General features: G+C 42.0%; 1 protein-coding gene across 1 annotated transcript; it reads left to right on the plus strand.

Annotated features, from left to right (window-relative positions):
• The first annotated feature begins 3968 nt into the window (after window positions 1-3968).
• On the plus strand, window positions 3969-17184 carry LOC129818442 (BTB/POZ domain-containing protein KCTD7-like). The gene is made up of 4 exons (XM_055874310.1): window positions 3969-4890; window positions 6985-7154; window positions 7394-7572; window positions 12539-17184. Exons 1-4 carry the CDS (start codon window positions 4588-4590, stop codon window positions 12913-12915), a joined length of 1029 nt encoding a protein of 342 aa, XP_055730285.1. The 5' UTR covers window positions 3969-4587; the 3' UTR covers window positions 12916-17184.
• The last annotated feature ends 3611 nt before the right edge of the window (window positions 17185-20795 follow it).

Genomic DNA, 20795 nt, shown 5'->3' on the forward strand with positions numbered 1-20795 from the left:
GCAAAAGTCTAGTGAATGTGAAACCGAAAGTAGGCAATAGGCCCACGGCTGGCAATAGTAATGGCGTCTTTTTGTAGGCACTAAGGTAGTCAAACTCCGCCATGGCTTGTTGGCCAAAGTCTATTGAAAATTAATGGAGCTTTTGTAGGGTTTTGGGATAAACGCAGAAAATAAGGTCTGTGGTAGACACAGGCTTAGGAGATCTTATACGTTTTGTTCTATGAGATAATCTTCGTCATCTAATGTCACATTTTGTAAATGTTTAAGCATTTATGTCATAAAAAAGGCTTAATAATTCATAACAGTCATGTTAACTGACTGATATGATCTCATAGAACAAAACATATAAGATCTCATAAACCTGTGTTAACCTCAGACCTTATTTTCAAGCGTTTATTCCATGACACTATTCTTTCCCCATTAATTTTGCCATAGGAATGGCCGAACGAACCAGAGGTAAATCATTTCCGTGTTTTAGGACTGTAAACTGGCGAGCTCGGAGACAAGACTATGGAGCGAGATACCTGCCAAAAGGTTGAACGTACATAGCGTTAGGATCGTAAGAAAAATCCATATGTAAATTGTTAGGATCATAATGAAAGCCATGTGTGAAACATGAAACGTAAACGTGAAATTTCATCTGAAAAAATACAAACACAATGTTACGATTACAGACTAACATTTTAGGTTTGAACAAATGTCATGTTGCAAGCATGTGCATATCTCTGGGTGAGTGGACATCCCCATGCATACACCATATCAAAATATGACTAATTCAATATTGCACGATCCCATTCTCTGGGCTCTGTCTGTAATCATAACCAGGAGTATCTACCAGGAATAATGAAACATAGAATAATAGATGTTTGGTTAATCTAGGAATTATGTATGACTACTGGAGTCTTTGCCACTCTATTTTAGTTATTGAACATTTTGATATTTATTTAATCACTCAAAATCCTGCCGATGCATATTCTGTAGGAGGGATTAATATGAATTAAAAATAATTTGAAATTATTTATATGAATCGGGTCATGAACATATGGACTTTGGAATGAATAAGGGAGAGATTAAACGTAGGCTAAATCTGGCATGAGCTTATTCCCACATTTTACAGTGGTTGCAGTGGTTTTAGGAAATCTCTGTATAGGCTATTCCCTCCATCGCGACACTGCTACCCAGTTGAAGAGCTTGTGATCTCCATGCAGCACCACAGCACCATGCACTTCGGAAAAGGACCCCTAAACCTCAGGTGATGCCCTTCTGGAGGCATGCAGCTATAGAGTCATTATACCCTAATGTAGGCCTATTTGCCTACTAGCCAAATAAAGAGCATGAATGATGGATGGAACTCGTCATTCCAACATTTAATTCATCCTTCAGTCAGTATGTCATCCATTGTCATTTGTCTGAGTTGCAATAGGAACTAAATAAAAAATAATAAAACAGTCTTATCCATTTGACTATTGAAATCCATGTGTGTATTCAAAATTATCTAAATTCTACAAAGTTCTTTAGCCTATCACTTTAATAATTCAGTAATTATTTAAGTTGTTATGCCTATCCAAATAAAAAAAATAGGCCTTCAACTTGTAGGCATTGCAATTTAGGCTATCATTTTTGGTACTGGTGTCTTGCGGAATAATTTTATACCTCTGTTTTATCAGTTCTTATTATAGGGCTCCCCTTAAAAAGAGGCCCTAGCTCACAGGCCTCTAAATTCAGCCTCTAAATAAATGTTGAACAAAATAGTTTAAAAAGCTTGTGCAGTGGCTGATAGGGAAAACAGATCTGCCAATAAGGATAGGCTATAGATAGTCTTGACCATTTGGGACCCCTTGGCTATTTCGCTCAGCACAGGTTATAGCCTCGACTTCATCAATATTTTGTTTTGTCTCATTTATTGATATGGATATAGCCTCTGCGTGATGGGGTTGTGCAATGCAAATGGCTATAACAAGCCTGCATACAGAGTGGAATTCACTAATCCAACAGTCAAAATGCCTAATATAAGGCTTACAGTCCGTGCTCCCAAATACTGGAAAAAGTGTGATTCATTCAGTTACATGATCACCACAGTAGCCCCACGCGGCTCTAAAAATACATTTTGAAATTATATGGCCATTAAATAACACACAACAGCATGTCATATTTAGATAGTGGAATAGACCTAGCCTAAATCATATTTACTTTCTATATTGCAGCTCAGGTGGTTATTCTAGCCAAAGCTCTTCTGTGTCTGTCATTCTCACCTAAGTCATTTGCTGAAGGACCATGCCTATACTACGCCATCTACTGGTATAACGTCATTATTAAATGTAGGTATAAAACAAACTCTAGACTTTTATTTTGGAAATGAAACCGGAAGCTGCAAAGCAACTTTAACGTCTGGCCTAGAGTTGCTTGAATGACTAGCTAACTTTGACTAGCTACGGTCGATTAATGTCCTTTGCAGATGCCGCATTACTAACAAATGTGTGTGCCTATAAAAAGATCTGTAACCGAGTAAAGGGAGATGTAAGAATTGAACGTGTAAATGTTAATTCATAGTCGAAACATAGGGTTTGTAAGTGTACATATCAAATGTAACGTTTACATTTCATGTTTCACGCATGGCTTTTCTTACGATCATAATTTACTTATAGATTTTTTTACGATCCTAACGATACATACATTCAACCTTTTGGCAGCTATCTCGCTCCATACAAGACCATCTCCCCATTAGACCCTTTTCCAGTTCATGAGACACTGGCATCACGCAAAGATGCGTGCGACTCTTGGCAACAGTAAGAAAGCCCTCACCATCTACACCCATTCAACATTGCCTAGATCTTCGTGACTTCAAAAGAAAATATTTTTGAAGGTTATCATACGCTTACAGTGATATTTTGATTGTTGCTTGAAACAGTTGCTAAGACTATATTTGTTTTTGATCTTTGAAAAATAACTATTGTAATGACCTGGCTAGATCATTAAGGGACAATGGATTGAGTTTAAGGTTTATTAACCCAACTCCACACAGGCTACTGTTTGGCCGTAGCCCACGCCAAATAAATGAAAGATACCCTATAAAACAACTGTGACCTTCTCTTGTGAAAACCATACGCAAGAGAACAATGGGTAAACATGGTCTTAACTTGCAATCGCCCCCCGCCGCCACTCCACCAGGATGCCCGGCATCAGAGCATTCCCGTGATTGGCAGATAGCAGGTTGATTAGCATGTCGGACCCCGTGAACACTGGGTACTGGTAAGTACAACACAACCAACTAATAACATAACACAGCTGTCTGGGCGGATCGCTACACTATTTTGGATGCAGCAGTTAGCTAGAATGCTAACGCTCATTAATATAGGCTGTAGCTTGTAGCACAAGCTAGCCAAAGAGCCATTTTACTGGTTGAAGTGGTTTTTAAAAAAAGAAGAAGAATAATGCAGTTCATTTGAGATGATGACACACATTATATTAAGCAGGATATTCATAAGAGCCTTAAAATTAGATTATAATCAAAAATTAGTGTGAAATTCACTCATAAGCAACATGTAAATAGGCTTTTTTTCTGGCGTTCTATAAGAACTCCCCCTTGTTTTGCCACCAATTTGCGCGCACGGCTTTTGAGCAGGGGTACTCAACTCTTATTGCCGTGTTCAAAACAACTAGGAACTCTGAAATATCCAACTTCAGTGCGTTCAAAACAGGGAACTGGATAAAAACAAGCTCCGACTGGGAAAAAATGATTTGAACGGTCATCCAAATCGGAATTCCAACTCGGGAACTTGGGCCTCTTTCTAGTGCTGCGACCTGAAGATCACTGAAGTCATAATTTGACCTCTTACTTTTCCAAGTTCCCAGAAGGTTTTGAACGCGGCATAACCCTACGAGGTCTGCAGCCTGCTGGCATTCTGTTCTACCTGATAAATAATTGCACACACCTGATGTCCCAGGTCTAAATCAGTCCCTGATTAGAGGGGAACGATGAAAAATGCAGTGGAACCGGCTTCGAGGTCCACAGTTGAGTTTGAGGGATATAGAGCATCTCTGATATTATCACGCTTGACTTGGGTTACATTATAGCGGAACTTTGTCGTGCTATCTGGAGCCCGCAAATGTATTATTGAGTTTATTATGCATTTACAATCTTCTTGAAAGGTGTGTTGTTTTTTGTCGGTATAAAATCACGGTTTTCATTGGTTAGTCTCATTTTCAGTGTAACATACGCATAGTCGGAATACTTGAAAGGATATAAACTACGAATTAAACGTAGGCTAAGCAACCCATAGGCTATTGTACAGAACACGCTCAGTTGGCGTAACGTGTGTTTCTCCATGGAGACATTTCTACTCCAAGCTGCCTTATTGCAATATGTCAGACAGAGGGCGTTAATGGGAGTACACGCAAAGTAGGTAAAGGGGACTATTATCTCATACCATACTGTAAATGTCCCTATCAGCTGACACGTATCACCCCTAGGTTGATTACAGTGTTGTCCTGTCATCCCTTACAATCAAACGTGGATTGTGCTTTATCCTTGGTGATTGATTTGAGTTCACCGGATGCACTGGCCACTCACAGAACTGGTGTGTGTGCATGCAGCAGTATGGATCTGACGAGGCTTCCAATGGAGAACGACCGCCGCTCTCTTTCAACATGTCCAGCCCTTTACCCGTGGCTCCTTCGCGGTTAAGGGGGTTCGCTCAGGAGAGGCGAGCACTCCCTCAGTCGAGAGTAATGGTGTTTTTTTCAACCGCTAGTGATGCTGAAAAACCAGGCGATGCAATGTCTAGTGCAGGCTCTGTGAAGAGTGATTTCCGAAAGCCATCCACTCCCGCACCGAACCTAAATCTGGGCAAGTCTCTCAGCACCACGTTAAACGCATCGCCATCTCCAGAGGTGAGGAGATGGGCGTTTGTTGTTGTTTATCCAGGGACCTTTGTGACTAAAGGTGCTTAATTAGGATGTGAGTTCAATGGCTATATAGACGTCGTTATCGCTGAGAATCTCATTATCTTTGCACCTTTTCTGTACAATTCAGCATTGGTTTTAGATAGATCAAACTGTAAATTACATGGATCCGTCTCCACAGGCAACGTAGGTACGTTCAGTTCGTTTGAACGCTTGCTACGTTGCGTAACGGGTTGTACTGAACGACACGTTTCCCCAAAACATTATTGTACGTTCTTGAACAGACTTTGAGATACGTTTGCTACCGTTTGATGTGTTGTGAGGTGTGGCTTGAAGCAAAGTTACTTATTTAAAGGCCAGTGGCCATGCTCACAGCGTTCCACAACCCAACCCTGCCCTGTTTTTCAACTGGTCTTCAGTACAGCACACGTTCAGTTGAACGTTCCAGAACGTAAACACGTACTGAACGCTGCCCATGTATTTCTTCTTCCGGTGTGGTCTTTACCACGATTGGTTCACCGCCCACACAGAGGGATAGCCCAATTGGCTCTTATTTTCTGTGACAGCCCCTCACTGGGATTGATCTTGAATCGTGTAAGGGAAACCCTTGCCTATAGTGTCATGTCTAATGACTGTCACTTTTGATGATGGGCCCAATATGTCTGGTCGATATCTGCCTTGTGATTATAATATCCTTAGCAGTAATCCCATCCTTTTATTGCTGATACCATGGCTAAGGGCTGTGTCCAGGCACTCCAAAGAACCGCCCTTAGCCGTGGTATATTGGACATATTACCACACCCCCGCTTGTGCCTTATTGCTTAAATATATATGTAGATGCCTACTGGACAACTTTATTTGTATTGCTTTTAAGTCTTTTAATACATTTTTATCTTGTTAATAACACATTTATTCGAGATTGCTATTTGTGTAGGTAGCTATCAAGTAAACAACATTTGTGGGTTTTATTTGTTTAGACACACCTACTCATTCAAGGGTATTTCTTTATTTTTACTATTGTATTTTGACTATATTCTACATTGTAGAATAATAGTGAAGACCTCAAAGCTATGAATTAACAGATATGGAATCATGTAGTAACCAAAAAAGTGTTAAACAGTGGCACAGTGGTCTAAGGCACTGCATCGCAGTGCTAGAGACATCACTACAGACCCGGGTTCGATCTCGGGCTGTATCACAACTGGCTGTGATCTTGAATCCCATAGGGCGGTGCACAATTGGCCCAGCGTCGTCCGGGTTAAGGGAGGATTTGGCCGGGGTAAGACGTCATTGTAAATAAGAATTTGTTCTTAACTGCCTTGCCTAGTTAAATAAAAATAATAAACAAATACAAAGCTGTCATCAAGGCAAAAGGTGGCTACTTTGAAGAATCTAAAAGATATTTTGATTTAACACTTCTTTGGTTACTACATGAATCCATAGTTTTGATTTATTTCACTATTATTCTACAATGTAGAAAATAGTACTAATAAAGAAAAACCCTTGAATGAGTAGGTACGTCCAAACTTTTGACTGGTACTGTATGTGTGTATATTTATTTATTTGGCTACTGTGAAGCAACTGCAAAAATCGTATTTAAACCTTATTTAACTAGGCAAGTCAGTTAAGAACAAATTCTTATTTACAATGACACCCGACCCTAACCCGCACGATGCTGGGCAAATTGTGCGCCGCCCTATGGGACTCCCAATCATGGCCGGTTGTGATACAGCCTGGAATCGAACTAGCACACTAATGACGCCTCTATCACTGAGATGCAGTGCCTTAGATCACTGCGCCACTCGGGAGCCCCAAGATTAGAGGTGATAGAAGAAAACAAAAGACAATGACAATAGTTATTTATTGTTGATGAGTTCTGTATTTGCACTTGTCACATTTGAAAAAGTTTAGTAAAATTGGTCTGATGTTGTTATGTAAACGTAATAAAAAAAAAAAAATGAATTCCTGATTATGGTATCTAATGGAATCCACCTTTTAAAATAATAACATTTACTGTATTTTATGCGCAGACCTTCCAAAATGGATAATAAACTGTCCTGATTTTTTTCCAATCACTCGTAGTTTCCTGAGGTAATTTCTCTCAATGTGGGTGGCACCTTCTTCACCACCCGTCTGTCCACATTACGGCGCTATGAAGACACCATGCTCGCCGCCATGTTCAGTGGACGCCATCACATCCCACGTGATGCTGAAGGTCGCTTCTTCATTGACCGGGATGGGGCATATTTCAGGTGAGCACTCTTCAAATAGCCTGCGGCAAAACATGCTTTTTACATGTTAATAATAGTGAGTGAGCATGCCAGACCCTTATTCTACAACACTTTTGACATGAAAGCACCATTAACAGGTTGACTGACAAAATGGCAAGGTGGTCTATCCATGTCTAGATAAGGTTGAATAAACAGATGATGAAGGATGGTGGATGCAATTTCAACTCAAAACCGTGTGTGTTTGCATGTTCCTTTTATAGGGACATCCTGAACTTCCTGCGCGAGGGCGAGCTACCTCAGAGGGATCATGTGAGGGCGGTACACAGGGAGGCCCTCTACTATGCTATTGGTCCACTGTTAGACAGCTTGGAGGACACTCAGCCACTCACAGGAGAGAAAGTCCGCCAGGCCTTCCTCGACCTCCTGCCCTACTACAAGGGTAACTGGCACTCTACTTTCACCCGCTAACCCTATTGCGTATGGTTGCTTATGTGTAAAGGCACAGTGCAGTCAAAATCTGTTTTCCTGTGTTGTATCATATTGGACAACAGATGAGGAAACTAACACTTTAAAAGTGTCAAAAAATGTGATCAGTGTTACTTCCTGATAGTTGCTGGTTGAAAATGCACTACATGGCTAAAAGTATGTGGACACCCCATTCAAATGAGTGGATTCAGCTATGTCAGCCACACCTGTTGGTGACAGATGTATATAATTGAGCACACAGCCATGCAATCTCCTTTGATAAACATTAGCCTGTACTGACGAGCTCAGTGACTTTCAACGTGGCATCGTCATAGAATGCTACCTTTCCAACAAGTCAGTTTGTGAAATTTCTGTCCTGCTAGATTTGCCTCTGTCAACTTTAAGTGCTGACATTGTGAAGTGGAAACATCTAGGAGCCACAAAAGCTTAGCCGCGAAGTGATAGGCCACACAAGCTCACAGAACGGGACCGCTGAATGCTGAAGCGCATAAAAATCGTCTGTCCTCGTTTGCACCACTCACTACCGAGTTCAAAACTGCCTCTGGAAGCAATGTCACCACAATAACTGTTCGACGGGAGCTTCAAGAAATGGGTTTCCATGGTCGAGCAGCCACACACAAGCCTAAGATCACCGTACCAAGCGTCGGCTGGAGTGGTGTAAAGCTCGCCGCCTGGACTTTGGAGCAGTGGAAATGCGTTCTCTAGAGTGATGAATCACGCTTCACCATCTGACAGTCTGGCGGACAAATCTGGGGTTGGCGGATGCCAGGAGAAGACTACCTGCACAAATGCATAGTGCCAACTGTAAAGTTTGGTGGAAGAGGAATAATGGTCTGGGGCTGTTTTTCATGGTTCGGGCTCAGCCCCTTAGTTCCAGTGAAGGGAAATCTTAACTCTACAGCAGGGGTGTCAAACTCATTCCACGGAGGGCCTAGTGTCTGCAGGTTTTTGGTTTTTCCTTTCAATAAAGCCCTAGACAACCAGGTGTGGGGAGTTCCTAACTAATTAGTGATGTTAATTCATCAATCAAGTACAAGGGAGGAACGAAAACCCGCAGACACTCGGCCCCCCGTGGAATGAGTTTGACACCTGTGCTCTACAGCGTACAATGACATTCTAGACGATTCTGTGCTTCCAACTTTGTGGTAACAGGTTAGGGAAGGACCTTTCCTGTTGCGGCATGACAATGCCCCGTGTACAAAGCAAGGTCCATACAGAAATGGTTTGTCGAGATTTGTGTGGAAGAACTTGACTGGCCTGTACAGAGCCCTGACTTCAAACCCATTAATGTTCTTGTGGCTGAATGTTCCAACATCTAGTGGAAAGCCTTCCCAGAAGAGTGGAGGCTGTTGTAGCAGCAAAGGGGGGACCAACTCCATATCAATGCCCATGATTTTGGAATGAGATGTTCAAAGAGCAGGTGTCCACATACTTTTAGCCATGTAGTGTATGTTAAAGACCCCACTGAATGATTCAGAACTAATTTGTCTTTGTAAAAATGTATTTTATAACATAAGGAAGTGAAATGTCATCACCAAAGCGCTCTGCACAGAGTGGGTGGACACCCTAGAATATGTTCTATGTAGTTATGAATTCATATATACTTTTATAAATGCTTAGCAAATGTTATAATGCATTTTTATGGGTGTAATAGGAGGCACCATAAACTCATTACACCCAGGTGGTCCATAGAAACTATTATCCATCTTTTCATCCCCATCTTAGCTTTTTCAAACAGGAAATCTCTGGAATACTGCCTTTGAAACAGACAATGTGTCTCCCACCAGGGGCTGGGTTAGGCAGAGATAGAAACAGGCAGACAGGCAGATGAGAGACTAGCATGTGATTAATCCTACGCTGATGCCTCTCTCGCTCTTTCTTTCTTTCTATTCCTATCTATCGCTCTTTCTCTTTGAGCCTCGTCCTCCCATACTAATTGCATGAATGGGTCTATGGGCGCCCACTCTCTGCCATCGTGATGATGCCAGAGAGCGAGAGCAGAACTCACTACCGAGTTCCAAATTTCCTCTGGAAGCAATGTAACCACAATAACTGTTCGTCGGGAGCTTCAAGAAATGGGTTTCCATGGTCGAGCAGCCACACACAAGCCTAAGATCACCGTACCAAGCGTCGGCTGGATTGGTGTAAAGCTCGCCGCCTGGACTCTGGAGCATTGGAAATGCGTTCTCTGGAGTGATGAATCAGGCTTCACCATCTGGCAGTCCGACGGACGAACCTGGATTTGGCGGATGCCAGGAGAACCGCTACCTGCCCGAATATATAGTGCCAACTGTAAAGTTTGGTGGAAGAGGAATAATGGTCTGGGGCTGTTTTTCATGGTTCGGGCTCAGCCCCTTAGTTCCAGTAAAGGGAAATCTTAAAGCTACAGAGTACAATGACAATGAGTGTTTTTGTCACAACCCGGTTCGTGGGAAGTGACAAAGAGCTCTTATAGGACCAGGGCACAAATAATAATATAATAATAATCAATACTTTTGCTCTTTATTTAGCCATCTTACATATTAAACCTTATTTGTTCATAAAAAATTGTGATTAACTCACCACAGATTAATGAGAACGGTGTGGTTGAAAGGATGCTAAAAACAGAGAGTCTGTCTTAAATCATTTTCCACACAGTCTGTGCCTGTATTTAGTTTTCATGCTAGTGAAGGCCGAGAATCCACTCTCACATAGGTACGTGATTACAAAGGGCATCAGTGTCTTAACAGCGCGATTCGCCAAGGCAAGAAACTCTAAGCGCAGCCCTGTCCAGAAATCTGACAGTGGCTTCTGATTAAATTAAATTTTCACAGAACCGCTTGTTGCAATTTCGATGAGGCTCTCTTGTTCAGATATCGGTCAGTGGACTGGAGGCAGGGCATGAAAGGGATAACGAATCCAGTTGTTTGTGTCGTCCATTTCGGTAAAGTACCTGCGTAATTGCGCTCCCAGCTCACTCAGGTGCTTCGCTATATCACATTTGACATTGTCCGTAAGCTTGAGTTCATTTGCACACAAAAAAAACATACAATGATACAAAGACCTGTGTGTTGTCCTTGTTAATGCAGACAGAAAGGAGCTCCAACTTCTTAATCATAGCCTCAATTTTGTCCCGCACATTGAATATAGTTGCGGAGAGTCCCTGTAATCTTATATTCAGGTGAGAAAAAACATCATCCAGATAGGTCTGTTGTGTGAGAAACTCGTCCTCATGCAAGCGGTCAGACAAGTGAAAATTATGGTCAGTGAAGAAAACTTCAAGCCCGTATCTCAATTTTAAAAAACGTGTCAATACTTTGCCACTTGATAACCAGCTCACTTCTTTCTGTATGTTGTAAAAGTGTTACAAGCGCTGCCCATATCATTGCATAATGCAGAAAATTCACGAGAGTTCAGGGGCCTTGTATTAACAAAGTTAACCATTTTCACTGTAGTGTCCAAAACGTCTTTCAAGCTGTCAGGCATTCCCTTGGCAACAAGAGCCTCTCGGTGGATGCGTACCCAAGTGGCGTCGGGAGCAACTGCTTGCACGTGCGTTACCCCTACACTATGTCTCCCCGTCATGGCTTTTGTGCCATCAGTACAGATACCAACACATCTTTACCACCAATGTCCATTTGATGTCACAAAGCTGTCCAGTACTTTAAAAATATCCTCTCATGTTGTCCTGGTTTGCAGAAGAGGATGTCTTCCTTAATTGACCCCCCATAAACGTAACGGACATATACCAGGAGTTGTGCCAGGCCCGCCACGTCTGTTGACTCATTCAGCTGTAACGCATATAATTCACTGGCCTGTATGTGAAGCAGTAATTGTTTCAAAACATCTCCTGCTGATGCGTTGTGAAACAGTGTTGTTTGATGAAGGCATTGTCTGTATAGTTTTTTTTGGCCTTTTCCCCCAGCATTGTCCCAGCCATATCCGCGGAAGCAGGAAGAATTAAGTCCTCCACAATAGTATGGGGCTTGCCTGTCTTAGCCACTTGGTAACTTAGCTCACCATATAAGACACTTCTAGCCCCTTCTTATTAATGGTATCTGTTGGTTTTATACGTCTTACTACTCGAAAGTCGTCTTTATTCTCGCTCAACAAACTCCTGTGGCTTGTTTTTCAAATTGTCATGTTTCTTTTCTAAATGTCTGCACTAGAGTGAAGGTTTCCCGCGAGAGAGTAATGTGATTGGATGTTAATTATTTGACTAGGCTACCTGTATTTGACATTGTTGTTATTTCGCTGAACACTAGATTGTTTCATTTTATTTTTGGCAGTGAAACGAGGCTACTCAGGGGAGAAAAAAACGTCATTTTTATTTGGCGTACCCCTGACGGCAATGGCGTGTACCCCAGTTTGGGAATACCTGATCCAATGCGAAGCCTTCCCAGAAGAGTGGAGGCTGTTATAGCAGCAAAGGGGGGACCAACTCCATGTTAATGCCCATGACTTTGGAATGAGATGTTTGTCGAGCAGGTGTACACATACTTTTGGGCATGTAGTGTACATTTTACAAAAGACCTTCTAATCAGCAGGTTTTACATGGGTGGGGTTTTGGCTTGCCTGGTGACATCACCAAGCTCTATAAGTTAATAACGAAAAGCGTTTAAACCTCTCTACCAATAACAGCTAGTTTTCAGGTTACGTATCCTCCCATTAGGCCACTCCAATTAGTCCCTCACTCAGACCACTCCCAGACAGTCCAAGCAAAATTATTGCTTGAGAAATCAATTTTGGATAAAAAGCTATTTTTCTTTTTGAATGGAACCTAGAAATGACTTGATGTTGAGATAAAAACGGCTGCATTGGGCCTTTTAAGTGGCATTGACTATAATAAAGTAGAAATGTGTGAAGTAAATGGAAATGTGTCAATTAACTATTTTGGAAAAACTTGGAGTGAAGTAAGTTATCCCTTGTATTGTTTCCAGATAATCTGGAGCGCATCGTGGAGATCGCCAAGCTGCGGGCCATGCAGAGGAAGGCGCGCTTCGCCAAGCTGAAGATCTGCGTGTACAAGGAGGAGATGCCCATCACGCCGTACGAGCGGCCACTCTTCAACTCACTGCGCTTCGAGCGCACGGAGAGCGAGGCCAAACTGTTCGAACACCACTGTGAGGTGGATGTGTCGTTCGGGCCCTGGGAGGCGGTGGCGGATGTTTACGACTTGCTCCACTGCATTGTCAGCGACCTGGCGGAGCGCGGCATCACTGCCGACCAGCAATGCATCGGCGTCTGCGACAAACACCTCATCAACCACTACTACTGCAAGAGGCCAATCTACGAGTTCAAGATCACATGGTGGTAAAGCAGTGGGAAGACAGAACTCTCTCCCTTCCTGTCTGTCACTGTGTTTTTTGTTGTGAGGTGGACTTGTGTCGTAATAGGCTGACTGATCTCCTTCCTGGTCCCTCAGGTTGAGAGAGAAAAAGGGTTGTCAATGTTATTCCCCCTTTTCAAGAACTGAAACCTATGAAGTGCTGAGTCAGTCAGACAGTTGTTGTTCTGTTTCCTTATTGAATAGTTGTGACCTCTGTTTCTTTTTTATAAACGACATTAACCTAGGCTATCATTGGCTGTTTTATTGTGTTAAACTCTGGGATTTTTTGTGTTCATCCAAGCTTGTGGACCATCAAGTTTTTCAGAAAAGAGTCAAGTTAATCTCATATTGTGATTACAGTGTTGTCTGTCCTTTTGGCTTAATTCTTACTTATGCTATTATGTTTTCTACGCTTTGCGTTTCTGTGTTAGCCACTTTGATGGTCGCGAGAGAAAGCCTTCACAAATTAACTGGATGCAATTTAGCAAGCTGATGAAATTTCTCATGTACTGTATATACAGTCGTATGAAAAACTTTGGGCACCCCTGACAATTTCCATGATTTCCATTTATAAATAATTGGGTGTTTGGGTCAGCAATTTCATTTTGATCTATCAAATAACTGATGGACACAGTAATATTTCAGTAGTGAAATTAGGTTTATTGGATTAACAGAAAATGTGCAATATGCATCAAAACAAAATTACAGGTGCATAAATTTGGGCACCCCAATAGAAAAATCACATCATTATTTAGTAGAGCCTTCTTTTGCTAAAATAACAGCCTCTAGATGCTTCCCATAGCCTCTAATGAGTGTCTGGATTCTGGATGAAGGTATTTTGGACCATTCCTCCTTACAAAACATCTCCAGTTAGGTTTGATGGTTGCCGAGCATGGACAGCCCGCTTCAAATCATCCCACAGATTCTCACTGATATTCAGGTCTGGTGACTGGGATGGCCATTCCAGAACATTGTACTTGTTCCTCTGCATAAATGCCCAGGTAGATTTTGAGCAGTGTTTTGGGTCGTTGTCTTGTTGAAATATCCAGCGCCGGCGTAACTTCAACTTTGTGACTGATTCTTCAACATTATTCCCAAGAATCTGCTGATATTGAGTGGAATCCATGAGACCCTCAACTTTAACAAGATTCCCAGTACCGGCACTGGCCACACAGCCCCACAGCATGATGGAACCCCCACCAAATTTGACTGTGGGTAGCAAGTGTATTTCTTGGAACGCTGTGTTCTTTTGCCGCCATGCATAACGTCCCTTGTTATGACCAAATAACTCAATCTTTGTTTCATCAGTCCACAGCACCTTATTCCAAAATGAAGCTGGCTTGTCCAAATGTGCGTTTGCATACCTCAAGCGACTCTGTTTGTGACGTGTGTGCAGAAAAGGCTTCTTCCGCATCACTCTCTCATACAGCTTCTCCTTGTGCAAAGTGCGCTGAATTGTTGAACGATGCACAGTGACACCATCTGCAGCAAGATGATGTTGTAGGTCTTTGGAGGTGGTCTGTGAGCTGTTTTTGACCGTTCTCACCATCCTTTGCCTCGCCAATATTTGACTTGGCCTGCCACTTCTGGCCTTAACAAGAACTGTGCCTGTGGTCTTCCATTTCCTCACTATGTTCCTCACAGTGGACACTGATAGCTTTTTTGTAGCCTTCCTCTAAACCATAATGTTGAACAATCTTTGTTTACTGGTCATTTGAGAGTTGTTTTGAGGCCCCCATGTTTAAAAAAAAAAATGTATCCCCTTTTCTCCCCAATTTTTGTGGTATCCAATCGCTAGTAATTACTATCTTGTCTCATCGCTACAACTCCCGTACGGGCTCGGGAGAGACGAAGGTCGAAAGTCATGCGTCCTCCGAAGCACAACCCAACCAAGCCGCACTGCTTCTTTAACACAGCGCGCCTCCAACCCGGAAGCCAGCCGCACCAATGTGTCGGAGGAAACACCGTGCACCTGGCCCCCTTGGTTAGCGCGCACTGCGCCCAGCCCGCCACAGGAGTCGCTGGAGCGCGATGAGACAAGGAAATCCCTACCGGCCAAACCCTCCCTTACCCGGACGACGCTAGCCCAATTGTGCGTCGCCCCACGGACCTCCCGGTCGCGGCCGGCTGCGACAGAGCCTGGGGGCGAACCCAGAGACTCTGGTGGCGCAGTTAGCACTGCGATGCAGTGCTCTAGACCACTGCGCCACCCGGGAGGCCCCTTGAGGCCCCCATGTTGCCACTTCAGAGGAGAGTCAAAGAGAACAACAACTTGCAATTGGCCACCTTAAATACCTTTTCTCATGATTGGATGCACAAGTCTATGAAGTTCAAGGCTTAATGAGCTCACCAAACCAATTGTGTGTTCTAATTAATCAGTGCTAAGTAGTTACAGGTATTCAAATCAACCGAATGACAAGGGTCCCCACATTTTTGCATAGCCTATTTTTCACATCTGATTTAATTTCATACAACTTAATATTGCTACACTAAAAATCTTTGTCTGGACAATACCCCAGTACTCAGCTTTTATTAGAAAATGAATGGCACGCCACTGTGATCATTTTCTGTGACGACAGAGTAAATTATTATGCAGCCTCAGAAGGGTGCCCAAACCTTTTCATACGACTGTAGCTACGTGTAGAGTAAATGTCTATTTTTGTTACTGATGCTGGTGTTTTCTGTCACTTACTCTCCCATAAACCTTTAGAAGTTCTAGGTTAGAGACACAAGTAAATGTAGATGTTCTTTGCTATACGGTCTGTGATCAGCAAGGCTTTGGAAAGTCATTCTCATTTTACTATTCCAGTTTGAGAGACCCAAAGTCAATTAGAGAGTTTAAAATCAAATAGGTTAAAGGGGCATGGGCAAAGTTATTTTACTTCAGTTGCCTCATGAGAGATCCAAGATATTGCTTTTTTTTACTCTAAATGTTTATCTTGCAGTTGAAAATTATGCATCTTCTTTTTGTAAGAAGAATTCCTGGTGGTGACCCTACTGCCCCAGAATGTATGTCTCTGAAGGGGTTTCTATAGCAGATGGAACATTGACATTTAAACTTAAAAAGCTATTGTCAATTTAGCAGATTTTTTACGATACTTTACATTTATCTGATATTTGCCATTATTCAATAATTTAATCTTCTTTTGCAGCATGACATAGATTAGTCACAAGTTTCATAGATCATTTTATATGACATGATATTTCTACTGATTTAAACAAATTCAGATGAAGTGCCTTTTCTTAAGGGCAACTGTTTCACTTACACTTACATGGAGTTTAAACCAGGAAACCACACAATATTTCTAATCAAGGACTGCAGTGACAGTATTGTCACCTCCCCCATGGGTTCTGTTTTCTTTCTTGTTCCCCATGTTGTTGTTTAATTATTTAGTGAATGTGTATTAGATTTTCAGATGTCATATGTACATTTTAATTACATTTTCATAGAATAGGCTACAAGTTTTAGTTTTAGAGGGATTATGTGCAATTTACTGTTTGTACAGAACCTGTATTTCTGTTGTCAAAAATGTATGTGAATCCATTACTTTGATAGTTTTCAGAAGGTAATACAATTACAACACAATACCGTATGTCCAGATGGCTGGGGTTATCCAGTATAGGCTCATTAATGCTTTAAACAGAACAAACAATAATGTAAGTCAGGTAGATCAAGATGAAGTCTTGATTCATACTTGTTTTGTGCTATTGATGTGATGTGATTATCACATTAGATAATGTGACTGTCTTTTCCCTCTGTTTAACTGTGATTCTAGGACTAGGTTGAGTAATTGACAAAAAGTGTTTGAGAGTTGCCACTTTCTTAATCGATTGGATTTTGTTGATTTTATGAAGCCTGTCACAGATAGAGGCTTCAATCTTTTAAGATTCAATTGCAGGGATGGTTTGGGGTTAAAATAATCCAATTTTATTTATTTATTTCAGCATTTAAGGCAAATTTGACTTTATGAACGTTCCAGGCACCTTATTGAAGTTTCTCCCCTGGCTGGTGAATGTCTTTTGCAGATTTCATAGCTGGCCAATGTTGTCTAGGCTGCTCATAGCATGGGAAAGTTGAAAAACAATGCACAGCTAGACCAGTTACTATTAAGTTTACAAGGGTAATATCTTGCTTTAACATACATATTGCATTATTTGTTGTAATGCTATGATGTATTGTGCTAATAGTAAGTCATGTATATTTTTTGTTTTTATAACAAGGTACAAATACAGTTTGTCTTAGACTGTATAAAATGATCAGTCTCTGTGGTCGTTAATAATGTTATGCAAACAATATGCCAATGTTTCAAGTTGCCAGATGCAGTACTACCATGAAATGAACCAAGCAACCTACCTAATAGCTCCAGTTTCCTAAACTGAAAACATGTGGATGGAGACCCAGACCTTGGATCAGTTGCTGATCTGTCATTGAAACCAAGCTAATCTGTGTCATTCATCTGTGCAACAACTTGGCACTTTATCACATTTTTTGTGACCACATTTGGCCAGGATGTCATCTCTCCCTCTGCTTATTGGCAGTTATCTGTGTCTTATTCATCATAATCCTAATAATAACGTTGATCTAGCTTCAATATGCATCTCTCTCATATATAACCAAATATTCCACATTGTTGGTATGCTGACTGTTGAATTGGAATGGATGAATGCATTTAGGGTCAGGGGAAAAATATACACAGTACAATGAATGACGTGAATGTTACTGCACTCCAACCGCTAGGGGCACCATTCCAATTCTCCACCTCTCCTGACAATTCCCAGCCACATAATGCAGGAAAACTGAAATCCGATCACCTTTACTCCACACACAGAGACGCATACAAAGCTCTCCCTCGCCCTCCATTTGGAAAATCTGACCATAACTCTATCCTACTGATTCCTGCTTACAAGCAAAAACTCAAACAGCAAGTACCAGTGACACACTCAATGCGGAAGTGGTCCGATGAAGTGAATGCCAAGCTACAAGACTTTCGCTATCACAGACAAATGTATTTCCCGGAACTCATCAGATAGCTTTAATGAGTTTACCACATTAGCCACCGGCTTCATTAATAAATAATCAAATGTGGCAGAGTTTGCAAACTGTCACGGATTACAAAGGGAAACCCAGCCACAAGCTGCCCAGTGACGTGAGCCTACCAGACAAGCTAAATGCTTTCTATGCTCGCTTCGAGGCAAGCAACATTGAACCATGCGTGAGAGCACCAGCTGTTCCAGCCGACTGTGTGATCAAGCTCTCCGTAGCTGATGTGAGTAAAACCTTTAAACAGGTGAATATTCCCAAGGCCGCAGACAGATTACCAGGACACGTACTTAGAGCATGGGCTGACCAGCTGGCAAGTGTCTTCACTGACATTTTCAACCTCTCCCTGATCCAGTCTGTAATAGATGCATGTTTCAAGCAGACCATCATAGACCCTGTGCCAAAAAACACCAAGGTAACCTGTCTAAATGGTTACAGTGCTAAATGACCCTGTAGCACTGTAACCATTAAATGCTTTGAAAGGCTGGTCATGGCTCACATCAATACTGTCATCCCAGACACCCTGGACCCACTCCAATTCGCATACCGCCCCAACAGATCCATAGATGACGCAATCTCTGACTCCACACTGCCCTTTCCCACTTGGACAAGTGAGAATGCTGTTCATTCACTACAGCTCAGTGTTCAACACCATAGTGCCCTTCAAGCTCACACTAAGGTAAGGACCCTGGGACTGAACTCCTCCCTGTGCAGGTGGTGAGGGTAGACAACAACACATGAACACATCCACCACGCTGATCCTCAACATGCGGGCCCCTTGGCTGCATACTTAGTTCCCTCCTGTACTCCCTGTTCACCCACGACTGCGTGGCCGAGCACGACATTAAGTTTGCCGACGACACGTCGGTGGTAGGCCTGATCACCGACGACGATGAGACAGCCTATAGGGAGGAGGTCAGACACCTGGCAGTGTGGTGTCAGGACAACAACCTCTCCCTCAACATCAGCAAGAAAAAGGAGCTGATCGTTGACTACAGGAAACATCGACGGGGCTGTAGTGGAGCGGGTTGAGAGCTTCAAATTCCTCTGTGTCCACATCGCTAAGAATCTTTCATGGTCCAAACATACCAACACAGTTATGAAGAGGGCATGACAAGGCCTCTTCCCCCTCAGGAGGTTGAATTGTTTTGGCATGGGCCCTCAGATCCTCAAAAAGTTCTACAGCTGCACCTTTGAGAGCATCTTGACTGGCTGCATCACCTCTTGGTATGCCAACTGCTTGGCATCCGGTAGTGCGTACGGCCCAATATATCACTGGGGCTGAGGACCCTGCCCTCCAGGACCTAAATTCCAGGGGGTGTCAGAGGAAGGCCCTAAAAATTGTAAAAGACCCCAGCCACCCAAATCATAGACTGTTCTCTCTGCTACCGCACGGCAAGTGGTACCGATGCACCAAGTCTGGAACCAACAGGACCCTGAACAGCTTCTACCCCCAAGCCATAAGGCTATTAAATAGTTAACCAAATAGTGACACGGATGATCTGCATTGACCCTTTTTGCAATAACTTTTTTGACTCATCACATTCGCTGCTGCTACGGTTTACTATCTGTCACTTTATTCCTAGTTATATGTACATATCTACCTCAATTACCTCTTCACATCGACTAAGTACTTGTACCCCTTGTATATAGCAAAGTTATCATTACTCATTTTGTGTCTATTATTATTTATTATTATTATGTGTTTTATTTTTCTGTTCTTTCTCTGTCTTTTTCTCTGCATTGTTGGGAACTGCCCGTAAGTAAGCATTTTACTGCTAGTCCACACCTGTTGTTTAAGAAGCATGTGACCAATAACGTTTGAAAATGTGATTGATTTGATTTTGTCACGGCAGCCACATTAAGACTTCCGGTTTTCGATATTTGCCTTAAAAATAAAAGTCTGCGGTAAAACGCTATGTGTATGATACAACATCTATATTTTTTGCAGCTTTGCATAGTGCATAATGTTACAATGATGTAAAACAATTATAACTACTGGGGGAAAATCTAAACTCAAGAGAATTACTACTTTTTATAAGATAACGAATATTTTAAGGTGGAGCACATTGAGAAATGGTTGGCGCTTGAGTAAATTAATGTAAAGAACACAGCCAACTGGTAAAAAACATGACAATAAATTTTAAAAAATCACTATTTTGATTGTATGATTCATGTTAATTTCCCCTGCTTTTGTTCAAAGATGCAATTTTGAAATGTAATGTTTAAGAAAGTCTTACTGTATTCGTGCTGTATTGCAGAAACACATAGCACTGCCACTGTACAGGAATAACGATCAATAGTGTGTCCATAAAATCTGGGTCCAGTCTACTCACTAGAGTCTAACTTGTCCTGGTGAGCACATCGCTATTTTACGAGGCAATAATACGTCACACAATCACAAAAAACGAAACCACATCCCAGCTGCTTTCAGTCCAAAACCCTGTCCAAGATGCAAACCTTTTGATGAATTGCGACCAGGGTGGGTTGAAGAATAGCGCTGTTAACCACCGTGATAATCGTTGATCGGCTATAGGCCTAATTGGGGTGATACTAACCTATAGCACTATGATTTTACTAGTGTCGTGCCGGATTTAAAAAATATATATATATTTGTCTAGCCAAAACGCAAATGTTTTGGCACCTAATGCGGGCTTTGGACTGATTTAAATGTCTGCATCCTGCTCATAATACTATAATGTAGGTAATTTACATGTAGCTATGTCAGTCTTAATGTTTCCATTGTTTCTTTGAAGCAGTTAGCTTTTCACCTAACACCTGCTAGGGCAAGACAAGAGTGCAAGTCTGCGGAATTGCGTTTTATTTC

The sequence above is a fragment of the Salvelinus fontinalis genome, chromosome 2 (assembly GCF_029448725.1).
Source record: "Salvelinus fontinalis isolate EN_2023a chromosome 2, ASM2944872v1, whole genome shotgun sequence".
NCBI lineage: Eukaryota > Metazoa > Chordata > Actinopteri > Salmoniformes > Salmonidae > Salvelinus > Salvelinus fontinalis.